Genomic DNA, 12,554 nt, shown 5'->3' with positions numbered 1-12,554 from the left:
ATTATAACTTTTTTATTTACCAAAATATTATAAATTTTTTTATTTACCAAAATATACCAAAAAATAAAAAGCAGAAAAAAATCGACATGACTGATCAGGGCCAATCACATTAAGCGGCACCAAAGGTGCCAATGTGATTAAGCGGCATAATGGTGCCAATGTGATTGGCGGCATCAATGGTGCCAAAGGACTAAAATGTTAGTTAAGGGTAGTTTCAAGGACCTGACATGAAAATTTATCATTTTAAATTTTGAAAGTTAATTGTTGCTGTTGTGCTCACTAAAATTGAAATATAGCTAATTTTCTTCTAAGCCTTCCTTATTTATTATTATTTTATTCCCTTCAACTCACTTTTTATTTAATAACTCTATTTTAATTTATTAAATTTAATAGCTTATGTTTATAGATAAAATAGTTTATATTTCCATTATTTTTCCTTTTGATTTAATATTAGTTAAGGGAATATATTAAATTTATAAAATTAAAATAGTTTAATTTAATAACTCAATTTTAATGTAATAAACTATTCTCATTTAATAACTCTATTTTAATTTTTAAAAATTTAAATTAAACTATTTTAATTTTATAAATTTAATATATTCCCTTAACTAATATTAAATCAAAAGGAAAAGAATAACGGAAACATAAACTATTTTATCTATTTATAAATTTAATATATTCTTAATAGACTTATAACATAAACATGTTAGACTATTTTAATTAAAATAGTCTCTTAAGATATTATGAAGCAACAAATTTTATATTTCAAGAAATTTTATATTTTTAAATGAAAATAGAGTTATTAAATGAGAATAGTTTATTAAATTAAAATAGAGTTATTAAATGAGAATAGTTTATTAAATTAAAATAGAGTTATTAATTAATTAGAATTCTAAGTATCTTAATTATCACTTAACTAATATTAGATTTAATTAAAAAATTTAATAGAAATACTGGCATGCCTTATTGAAAAACCGAAGTAATAATAAAAGCGATCACCGATAAATGTAACCCAAATAGAAAAAATAAATTATAATTATATTATATACTCTTAATAACTCTATTTAGTAAATTTTTAAAAAACTATTCTCATCAAATTATCAAAATAATACATAAAATGCAAATTAGTTTATACTTTTTAAATAGCATTATTTTAGGTAAAATATATTTACTTTAATAATAAAATAAAGGGCTTTTATGAGTAAAAATCATAGATTAAGAGCTTATTTAACTACAAAAATAAGTTGAGGGCTTGTTTATTAAATAAAAAAGTGAGTTGAAGGGGAATAAAAAGAAAATAATAAATAAGGAGGGCTTAGAAGGCAATTAGCCATATTTCAATTTTAGTGCGCAGCAGCAATCAACTTTCAAAATTCAAAATGGTAAATTTCATGTCAAGTCCTTGAAACTACCCTTAACTAACATTTTAGTCCTTTGGCACCATTGGTGCCGCCAATCACATTGGGTTTGGTGCCGCCAATGTGATTGGCCTGATCAGGCTGTGTTAGGTTTTTTTTCTTCTGTGTTTTTGTTTTTTTTAAATTATAATATTTTGATAAATAAAAAAATTATAATATTTTGATAAATAAAAAAAAGTTATAATATTTTGATTATTTTTTTATTTTTTTATAATAATTTTGTAAAAACCCTCCATTCCAACTCCCAAACTCACACAAAGTATTAGGATCATAGCCCATCAAATATCTAATTTTTTATATTAATATTTGAATATGAATCCATATAATTATTTTAAATTTCTAAATCCAAAATAAATAATATTATTGGTAAGATATCCGAATATGTTAAATATATATATAAATAATAAATTGATTTTTTTAAATAAAAATTAAAAGTGAAGCCAATGATACATTTACATTTGAAATTTTGGATTAACTACGCACAAAAGTAAATAAAATTATGATGCAAAATGAGTTAAAATAATGAATTTCTTAAAATTAATATTCGAAATAACTTCATTACAAATTATTATTATATATTCTTTTATTAATTTCATTATAGGTTTTGATCATATTTGTTCTTTTTGACACAATGCTTAAAATTACTCATTGTCTCTTCCAAACCAATAAATAAGAAAATAATACATTTCAGTATACTCAAACCCACATATTCATGCACTGGTAACAATATTCATACCAATTGACCTAATACTCAATCGACATTATTCTTCCAATATTTGAATCAAAGGATTTCCTATAAAAAAAATATTGATAAATATCTTGTTGCAAATTAAGACCATGTTTTTTACTAACCAAGCCATGGGCATTACTAATCCATGTTTTCTGCTAACACGTACCATATTCTAAGATTAACACGTGTTTCTTAAGTGTGGGTTCGTTTGCATAATGATGTGAACCCACCACATGCGAACTATGCAGGTTATCACTATTGAAAGAAAGAGGATCAAGTCGATCCCAATCGAATAAATAGGTAGCGGGTCGGTGATGACGAACACCACAACAATTATTTTTAAACTTTATTTATTATTTATCTTTTCTCACTAACATAATAAGTTAACACTCGACTTTCAATATTACTTATGCTCTATTTCAAAATATAGAGTATGAACGAAATTCAATATTTGCAATTTATTGAACGCTGTTGAATGAAATGCTCAAATTTCTTGCAATTTTTCAAGCAAGAAAAGAATAACTAATAAATTGCATAATATATCCTAATATCTTGATTTCCATTTTCTGTAATTAAATCTGAAAAGGAGTGGAGTTTCTACAATTTTTCACCTAAAAAGTTAAATACTATATTTCTATTTTAATGAGATAACTTAAACTATAATTATTCCTGTAATTGTAACATCGTTTCTCATTTTCCAAAGTTAAGGGCAATTGATTTGATTAATTAAATGTATCAGTTTAATTAAATAATTTTAAAATATCAGAAAATAGAAGCAAAAGTATCCTATTAAAAATATTATACCTTTTAATTTTTTTGAAAATTTTAATTATACTCACTTAAAATATTAAAAAATTCTTATTAATTTCACAAAATTTAAAATTTTAATTAAGCATTCAAATTTAAAAAAAAATTTATCATTCAACTCTTAAATTTTTTCAAAATTTTACTAAGGGTCTCTTTGGATGGGCATTTATTTTCAGTACAGTGCGTTTAGTTTTCTTTTATCTCACGCTATAGTATCTAATTCCACCACAATCGTTGCTTTTACATTAACAACAGATAAACATACCGCTCATCCAAAGGGGCCCAAAGCCCCCTCAAAACTTAGTCTCAAGGTTTACCACTAGATTCAAATATTGAAATCTGTTATTCACAAAAATAAAATAAATTCAAATATTAAATGTTGGTGAAATGATATCCAAATCCACTATAAAATCTATATAGATAATAGTTAGAATATACAAGTCGAAGTATTACATGCATTTACATATTCAAAACCATTAAAAATCAATTATTTCAAATATTTAATGGGATAAATCTTAAAATTATACAAAAAATTTTAATTTAATGTATAAATGTATAATTATACACGTTAAATTCTAATTGTGGTTCAAATGTATACTTGAAACTTTAATTTTGATTTAATCATACACATTTAAAGAAATAAATACATCAATTTATTTTTATATTGGATAAAAATAATTATTTATGCATGCAATATATAAATATAAAATGATGTTATATCCGGGGTGAAGCCGAACAATTGTTTAGGGGGGCCAAATGAAATTTTAATTTTTTATAGTCTATATCTTTATAATTTTTAAAGGATTAAATCAAATTTTTATAATTTTAGGGAGGTCAAAGTGAAATTTTACCTTTATTAATTTAAAATTTTTAAAAATTTAGAGGGTCTAAATGATACTTTTTTTTTATTTTAAGGGGGCTGGAGCCCATGTTAGCCCCCTAGAATCGCCTCTGGTTATATCAATAAATGTATTAATAATTTACAAGAATTAAATCAAATCAAAATTTTATGTATAAAATTACATATTAAACCATAGTTCATGTATAATTTTGAGAATTATTCCTATATTTAACCTATTTAGTAATTTCAAAAGATATTGTTGTACATAAATATTTTTATATGTATGTAGTTAAGGTATATTTATATCTGTATCAATATTTAAAATTTTAATGAGTTAGTGTTATTCTTAATTGGATTCGAACTTTGATATCATTTTTTACAAAAAAAGGTAAATGTTATTTTGAATGTATTTTATATTTTCATAAAATTTTATAAATTTGTTAATTAATTGCTAAATTTTTATTTGAAAACTAAAAAATAAACTATAAATATAAAAATGTTTGATAAAAATAAAAATAATAGATGAAAACACACCTTAAAAGCAATAGCAAAGTAGTACCGATTGCTAACTACTAACAGCCTTGGTTCCCAGCTTCCCCTTTCTACGAACTACGCTATACCCTTCCTGGCCACTCCTTTTTGCCTAAACCCTAAATTTTGAAGCCACAAATTTATTTTTAAAAAGAGAGTTTATTTTATATTTTAAAATCCAAACTGGTTTCGAGGCATTAAAGCCTAAAAAAGGAAGGAAAGAGAATTGGAAAGCTCAACATTGAACCCCGCTTTCTTTTCATCGTCATCCTTTGTTTTTTTACTAATTTCATTCCTACATCTCTCTCTCCATTACACATTATCCATTTCTTGCCCTCTTCTTTACTAGCAATAAATTCCCTCATACACCACCTCTCACTTTTTTCCTCTTCCTCTCTACTCTGTCTTTCATACACTTCTCTTTTTTGATGGGATGGAACTGTTGTCAGCATATCCGTGCCTACGTCTTCTTTTCTTGTAACTTCACTTCTCTCTTAGTACTTTCGGAGTCCACAGTTTCCAAGTTTTTCCATTTCCTGCTAAATTCCTCACTTCAACTTTCCCTCTCCTTTTCACGGTTTATCTGAGAACTGCCACTGCGCCCCCTTACCCACATCAGATTCTTCCTCTCAGGTACCCTTTTGTTCTTCTCACTTACCCCTTTCTCATCATTAATATTTCTTTTTTTTTAAGTTCATGCTAACAATACAAATTGGATGTATCAGTAAGTGTACGAATTATTACTATGGTTATAAACTATGGGGTTGTTTAGCTCCTACTGGTTGCTAATGAAAGGACCCATATGGGGTCTCTTCTTTTTCAGTCAATGTCCTTCCACTTCAAACTAATTTGCTTTTTTAAAAGTTCAACAATTGAATCTTATTTGAAAGACTTGGGGTGAAAGGCCTTTCTTTGTTTCCAAAAATATCTTCAATGCAATTTGTGGTTGGGATAAGAGTGTTGACTCCATTGATGTTGACAAGTTTATAGCCACAATAAAAGTTGGGACTTTATTATTGGAGCGCAATGACCATTAAGGCAGCCTCCCCCACCCTTTTAGAGTTCAGCCTTTTTTTCTTTCGTTTTTCATTTGTTGCTACTCCATACTACTAGCGCACTCTTTCGTCCATTGGAAATGGTTGCTTTGCTCACTTTTACAAGTTCCTTTTTTTTTTTTTTTATAAATTAATAAATTTTCAATATTTAACTCTAAGTCTAACTATACAGTTTAAAACTGGGCAATCCGATCCTTTTTTTCTTTATTAAATGAAAAGGTCTTGATTAAATATCCGTACTGTCTTTATGCTGCAAGTTACGCTCACTCTCATTTTTTTTATCACAAACACAATCAATAGTTAGAATTTTAAAATTATGATCTCGAATTTCAAACCTATGGAAAAACGTTTTGGTGTTTTTAAAATTTATCTCAAGATTTTTATTTAACATATTGGTGGTGGTAAAGTTTTATTTTTACAAAATTTTACAAGAGTTAGAAATTATCATTTATCTTAAAAAAACATCTTTTTATCTTACTTGTTTATTTTTTAACAATTTATTAAATATTAATTAAACACTATGACTGTTTTTAATCTCTTTGTATATTACAAAATTCCAATTATTAATCTATAAAATAATGATTTTTTTGTATTTCTCATAGTTCATTTATAGTTTATATTTGTGGTTTTTATTTTTTTACTAAGTGTTTTTATTTATTTATATTTTTAAGTTATGAAAAAAGTAACTCCTTGATTGTCTACACCTTGGATTTGGCCATCATTGATGAATAACTTGTACTATGCTTTATATTATGAGACCTCCATTCAATCCAACCCAATCCCCTTCCTCTAATTCTTCTTCAAAGGTAAAAGGTTTGCCCCAGTATCTGTTTACACATTAATCCTGAAATGTAATTTTTATACCGTAATTAGGAAACCAAAAGGTATAAAGTAAGCCTTTGTGCTTGGTATCTGCGAGGTATTTCCTATGCAAGCCAGTATTTGTAGTCAGAAATTGTTGGTCTGCTTCTAGTTTTCTGCATACGTATATTATGAAGAACCCTTTGGTAATTGGATCAGGTATTTTTTATGTCAGTAGGGACAAAGATTTGATTAACTGATAGGAATGAAGAATAGAAACGCAGAAAAACAGAAAAGGAGTTGAAAGCTAGCGCTAGCCTAGCCGAGTGTTGCAGCAATATTAGGCTGTTGAAATCCAGTAGGTGTTTAGGTTAATCAGGTTTGGGGTTGGCATTTTGGAGTTAAGGGATGGAATCATCGTCATCTGCTTCGTTTAAAAGAGCTCGGGCGCCTGCCACCGGAAACCAATTACCTTCATGCTTGGTTGATGGTTGCACTGCGGACCTCAGCAAATGCAGGGACTACCATCGACGCCATAAAGTATGCGAAGTCCACTCTAAGACCCCCAAAGTTACTATTAGGGGTCAAGAACAGCGCTTTTGCCAGCAGTGTAGCAGGTAAATTTATTTGGAACCCCTTGTATCAACTTACTGTTACTGTCATAGTTTTTGTTTATTTTTACTCAAACTATTTTGCACTGCAGCACTTTTGATTGGGATTTGATTGTTTGCTTTCTCTTGCCCCCAAATTGCAGTTCTACGGTGAAATTTCTGACTCACGGTTTTGTTTATCAAATAGTAGCCGCCTAGCATGTTTTGATAAGCATGAGCTTTATTTGTTGTCTGAATTCTATTATGTTTTGTTGTAGAGCACCTAAATATTGTAAAACATTTTTAAATAAACAAAAAATCTGAAGCATGTTCGACGTGTACTTGATATTCGACAATAACACTTGAAAGTCTGAAAGACATCCTCTTAACGCTACATGATACAATTGTTTCTTTGTACTCTTATGTATTTGCAGATTCATTTCAATTCATCATCATATCAGCTTACAAATTGAATTACTAAATATTCTAGTGTGGTTTGCTACTAAAGATAAGAGCTGAGTTACGGGTGAATGCATTTGATTAGGTTTCATTCCTTGGTGGAGTTCGATGAAGTGAAACGAAGCTGCAGGAAACGTCTTGATGGACATAACCGACGACGGAGAAAGCCTCAACCCGATTTCATGTCTGTAAATTCAGGAAGGTTTCCGTACAATCACCAAGGTTTGGTTTTGTAATGTTGATATTAGAATGGAAGCTTTTTTCACCATCATTTTGGCCAAGTGTTTTGATGTGGAGGAAGAGTGTGGTGCAGGTACTCGATATTTCCCAATCGGTAGCTCTCAAATGCATTCTTGGATGGGAGGTGTGAAAGTGGAAAGTGATATGAAGTTGATAAACTTCAGCGGCGGAAATAGCTTGTTCCCTGGATTCTCATCTGATAACCACCACAAAGGAGAAAAGCATTTCTCATTCTTACAAACCACCGCTTCATCACACCCTGGAAGTGGTTCCCTTTGTCAACCGTTTTTCGAGGCGTCAAGCAGTGGTGACAACAGCCGGAAAATGTTCTCCGATGGGTTGAATCAAGCTATTGACTCTGATCGTGCTCTCTCTCTTCTGTCATCGCAACCGGCTGAGACTCGGGAGATAGGTTTGAGCCCCATGGTGCAACCTGCCTCTGCTTCCTTCGTCATCCCGAACTTGCAATTTAATGATGTAGGAGGAATGGGAGGTGAGCCAGTCGGGACCTCCATTTTGGACGCCGATGGTGGAGGTAACAACAGCCACCTGCAAGGGCATGAAATGTTCCAAAATGAACATCTTGGTTCCTCTGCAACTGGTGCTCACCATACACTCTCCTTCTCATGGGAGTGAATATCTGCCCTTTCCATTCTTCCTTCAAACCAGATGGAATTTATGAACTTGTTTTTGTGTTTTGCTTTCAGAATATTTAATGAACTTTTGTTTAAAGGGGCCCCCAATGATATGTATGAATGCTTTAGATGAAACTATATGTTCTTCTGCTATAGCAGTTTCTTCCTCGTCATTTCTACTTTTGTTCTCAACGCTAATATCTTTGCTAACCATTTAAAGAGGTAATTAAAAAATCAATTAAGCTCGTTGCGAGAAAGTGTACTTAGTTGTGCCTTTTGAATCATGATTGTATGCAATTAAAATTCCTTGGATTCATTTTTCCCTTGAAATTCTTGTTAATTGGCATGTCAATCTGAGGTGGAAAAATGATTCCGTCCGAGGTTTAATTGATTCCTTTTATTATTTTACGATAGCTTAATTGATTATTTAAGTAAAAAATTATAAATAAAACTATAAAGAAATTAAAGAAAAATTTTAAATGTTATAAAAGTTTTAGAAAAATATAGAAAGAGATATTAAAATTATCAAAAAAGTACAGAAAAATTTTAGAAGTTAAATTTTATTTAGAAAATATATAAATTTTATTAAAATTATTCAAATATTATAAAAATTAAAGAAAAGTTACAATTTGGGCTTGGTTGAGAGGTTAAGAGAAGTTAGAGAATTTGGTAATTGAAACATAAGGATTAAATTGAAGGAATAACAAACATTAGAAAGATTAGATGCATCATTAATCTAAGCCCCTAAAAGTTATTACACCAAGGACTTTAATGTAAATTAACCATCATTAGTTTGTGTTAGTGGATAACCATAATTTATGCAATTGATTTCCACTAACTTCACCCAAGTATGATTCTAATAATAGAAAAGATGAAAGAAGTGGCCATTTCATCTTTTTCCCAAACGGCATAAAAAGAGAGAAAAAAGAAAGGAAATTTCCTCAAGATTTCTTCCATTGCCGTGAGCTCAAATTCAAGGTTAGAGGGCTTTCCACTTCATTTTAGCTGGATATTATTTTATGAAATTAGAGAGAGAATGGTTAAAATTTTGAGTAATGTACATGTTTTTTGATAGCCCGCAACTTCTAGTTCTAAAGTTGGAACTATGGGAACTTGAGATAATAGATTCTTTAAGTGGTCAAGGTTAATCATGTCAAAATGGGATGGGAATCGACTCATATAAATAACGAGTAAGAAAAATAGAGAACAATAAATACAAATATTTTACGTGAAAAACTCTCAAAGAGGAAAAAATCACGGGTAAAGAAAATTCACTATTCCGACAAATCAACAAAGAGTAAAAGATGAAAAAAATAATCTCAAAAAGCAAAATCCAAAACTCGAATGCAAAGCTCTTCATCAAATCTCATGTAATAGATATTCTATTAAATCTTTAAACAATTTTATAAATACCCTTTAAATAGGTTAATGTTGAAGTCCTATCATCACTAAAAATTTCTTAGACTAATCAGAGTTTAATTGGGAAAAGATTACAGAATTTAACTAGAAGAAGAAACCCGGCTTAAGTTGAATACACGTCGCCACATCATGACCAGACTTGCCCATGGGTCTGGCCACCCAACTTAGCCTGAAGGGCCGTTCGAAAAGTGAGGGGTTGGACAAAAATATAGACTCGAAAAATAGACTTGGACAAAAAATAAGGTTCGTTTTCTAAACAGGTCGGGCCTCAGGTAATCCTTTTTTAGCCTGGGTCGAATTTGCAAAATAAAAATACTGCTGCTATTTTTTACTCTCTTTTTTTACTTTTTTTTTGTTATCATTTCACTTTTATATTGTTACTATTTTGTTGTTATTGTTTGGATATTGTATAACTCTTGTTTTATTATTAATTTTGCTACTATTTTAGAGATATTTGCTTATTAAGTTGCATTTATCTAGTATTTTTTTGAACTTTTTTCTCATTTGGTGGGAAGCATTTATTTTAATATTTTTAGTGTATTTGATGTATTACATTTTTTAATTTACTTTTATATAAAAATAATAATATAAAAAATTTTAATACAGGTAGGTTGGGCCGGGCTTGGGCAAAATTTTAGGCACATTTTTAGCTTGGGCCTAGAAAACATGCCTAATTTTTTTACTTGACCCGACCCGATCCGACCCATGGACAACTCTAGTCATGACGTGGTATATCGTTTTGTCGGGACGTCGTTCTTCGCATCGTCACAGTGTTGTGCTCCTCCTCGTTGTGACGTCGATTATTTTTCTTTTTTAATTTATCAAAAATAGAAGTCACCCCCACAAAAATGTTTTCTATATTTGAATAGATGTGGGTAACATTATTTCTATATTTGATATCGTACGTAGTTAAGACCTCAAAAGACAAAAGGAAAGACAAAGACGATTGACGCCATCAATTTGTGCAAATATGATGATTTGTTTTCTTTACATATATCTATTAAGTATTTAAGCTTAAGAAACTGTGATGATAATTTGATGGTATATATATGAATGATTTGATAATTCGAGAATGAATTACATAATATTAAATGATAGCTTAATGTTTGTTGTGTTATTATGATGAGGATTATAAATGCAATAAACTATGACCTTATTTGACTTTGAAATTACCCTATTAAACGAATGATTTTATGTTGTGGAATAAGCTATTATGATTTGATGAGTTGATAATGATTAATGTTGTATGTCGAAATGGTAAGTTTCTGATTGAGTTATTGTAACGAGAAATACGAATGTTATTATGTCTTAATTATTTGAGTGTGATTTTATAATATAAAGAAATGGTATGGTTATTAGTAAATATTAAGATGTTTTGAGTCAATAGGATACACATCTTGAAACTGATTTTGAGACTTGTCTCCCCTATTTTGAATTCTTAGTTTCAATGTTTGTTGCCTTGAAACATACACCATTATGTTTCAGGACTTGACAGGGATGTCTCGAGGCTTGCATGATAAATCATGAAATTTATACCCAAAAGTACACCAAATGATATTTTTATTCTTGAAATATTAAGACATGCTCTTGATATCTACACTATAAATTGTTTTATCTATGTGAATGTTTGGTTCTCTTTAGTTTCAGAGTCTGATTGGATGGATACGACAGTGATTGTGGAAATCTCGAAACTTATTTCTACTTGAAGGAAAGGATGAACATCATGTCTTGGTTTGGAAAAGAGCTCTTAAGGACTTCCATGAATTCACAGAAGATAGCATGCATGCTTTCATATAAGGCAAGTAAATGAGCCAACGAACTGCTGACAAAAACCACCTTCAAGTGTCATTAAAATCAACACTGATGCTTTTTCTAATCGAACTCTCCTTAAGTCTGTAATCATTGCCATAGCACGTCACCATTCCGAAAGAGTTGTTTGAGGAGCCTATGCGCTAGAAAGAGCAAGCCCAGTTCTAGTGTGTAATCGGCCCAATTTGCCCGGGCCCGATTGAAATAAAAAACCAAATAAAAAAATAAAAAACAATAAACGTCCAGTCCATTTATAGTAAAAATAAACCCAAATCTAATTCAGTCCAAATTACAAGGCCCAATTACAATTAACCCCAGCCCAATAAACTAAACCCAAATACCTAGCCCAATAACCCTAAACAGTTTCGGCAGTAACCCTAGCATCACCCTCAGCCGCTGCTCCTCCGTCCGCCCTCCATGCGCGCCTCCAGGCTAGCCATACCTGCAACGTAACAAACGCAACAAAGTAGCAACAAGCAAAATAACAGAAATACAACAAATAATAACAGAAAATAGGAAAAAATGTAAAAAATAGTTTCGAGAATTTCATTTTTTTCTTTTTGTTTTGGCTATAAAAGGAGCCAATCAAATCTGTAAAAGGGGATTTGAAAAATCAATAAAAAAAAAGAGAGAACAAATAGCAGTGAATTTTGAAAGGTGATTTTCATTTTTTTTTCTCTCCCTCGACGATTTTTTTTCGCTCTTGAATCATTTTTATTTATTCATTGTATATAAAAAAAGAGAAAGAAACAGTTAAGGGACGAGGTTTACCTGGTGTTGTCCACTCCGTCGCAATCGGAGATTGGGAGAGGATCGAAGGCCTTAGAACGGTTGCTGGTGGCGGCATAGAAAAATTTAGAAACCCAAGCAGAGAAAGCTAGGGTTGATTTGTTTTTTTCTTGTAAAAATGGCCGAAAATGATTTTTTTTAATTTTTTTTGATTTTATAGTAAGTATAAAACGGCGTCGTTTAGGGTCTGTTTTAGTGGCCCTAAAACGGTGCCGTATAAGGCATGATCCGCGTGCCGACCTGATCCAGTCCTAGGATCCGCGCGTTTTCTAATGGAGGGGGTAATTTCGATTTTAGCCCTTCCATTTTTTATGGTTTTGCAATCAAGTATTTTCTTATCTTTAGTTTGTACCCTATAATTCGTTTTGATTTCAATTAGGTCCATAATCGAATGACGTCGTTTTGGAGGGCAGGGATTAATTTCCCTTTT

The 12,554-nt window shown here is 30.4% G+C and overlaps 1 protein-coding gene and 1 long non-coding RNA gene across 4 annotated transcripts; one reads left to right on the top strand and one right to left on the bottom strand.

Moving 5' to 3' along the window:
* Nucleotides 1-4,499: 4,499 nt before the first annotated feature.
* Nucleotides 4,500-8,280, top strand: LOC105764349 (squamosa promoter-binding-like protein 16). 3 transcript variants are annotated; one of them, XM_012582886.2, is made up of 4 exons: nucleotides 4,500-4,960; nucleotides 6,422-6,800; nucleotides 7,318-7,454; nucleotides 7,546-8,280. In XM_012582886.2, exons 2-4 carry the CDS (start codon nucleotides 6,592-6,594, stop codon nucleotides 8,106-8,108), a joined length of 909 nt encoding a protein of 302 aa, XP_012438340.1. In that variant the 5' UTR covers nucleotides 4,500-4,960; nucleotides 6,422-6,591; the 3' UTR covers nucleotides 8,109-8,280. The 3 variants fall into 3 exon arrangements, with proteins under 3 accessions (XP_012438340.1, XP_012438341.1, XP_012438342.1); XM_012582887.2 differs by having other exon boundaries at nucleotides 6,419-6,800; XM_012582888.2 differs by lacking the exon at nucleotides 4,500-4,960 and adding an exon at nucleotides 5,914-6,188.
* Nucleotides 8,281-11,290: 3,010 nt separating this feature from the next.
* LOC105764348 (uncharacterized) lies at nucleotides 11,291-12,248 on the bottom strand. Its single transcript, XR_001124617.2, has 2 exons — nucleotides 12,107-12,248; nucleotides 11,291-11,777 (listed from the first exon to the last, which is right to left on the bottom strand). It is a non-coding gene; the product is annotated as an uncharacterized LOC105764348 (long non-coding RNA).
* Between the last annotated feature and the right edge of the window lie 306 nt (nucleotides 12,249-12,554).

Source organism: Gossypium raimondii, chromosome 12, assembly GCF_025698545.1.
Source record: "Gossypium raimondii isolate GPD5lz chromosome 12, ASM2569854v1, whole genome shotgun sequence".
NCBI lineage: Eukaryota > Viridiplantae > Streptophyta > Magnoliopsida > Malvales > Malvaceae > Gossypium > Gossypium raimondii.
Note: the sequence above shows the minus strand (reverse complement) of the source record. Positions and strands in the feature narration are given on the sequence as shown.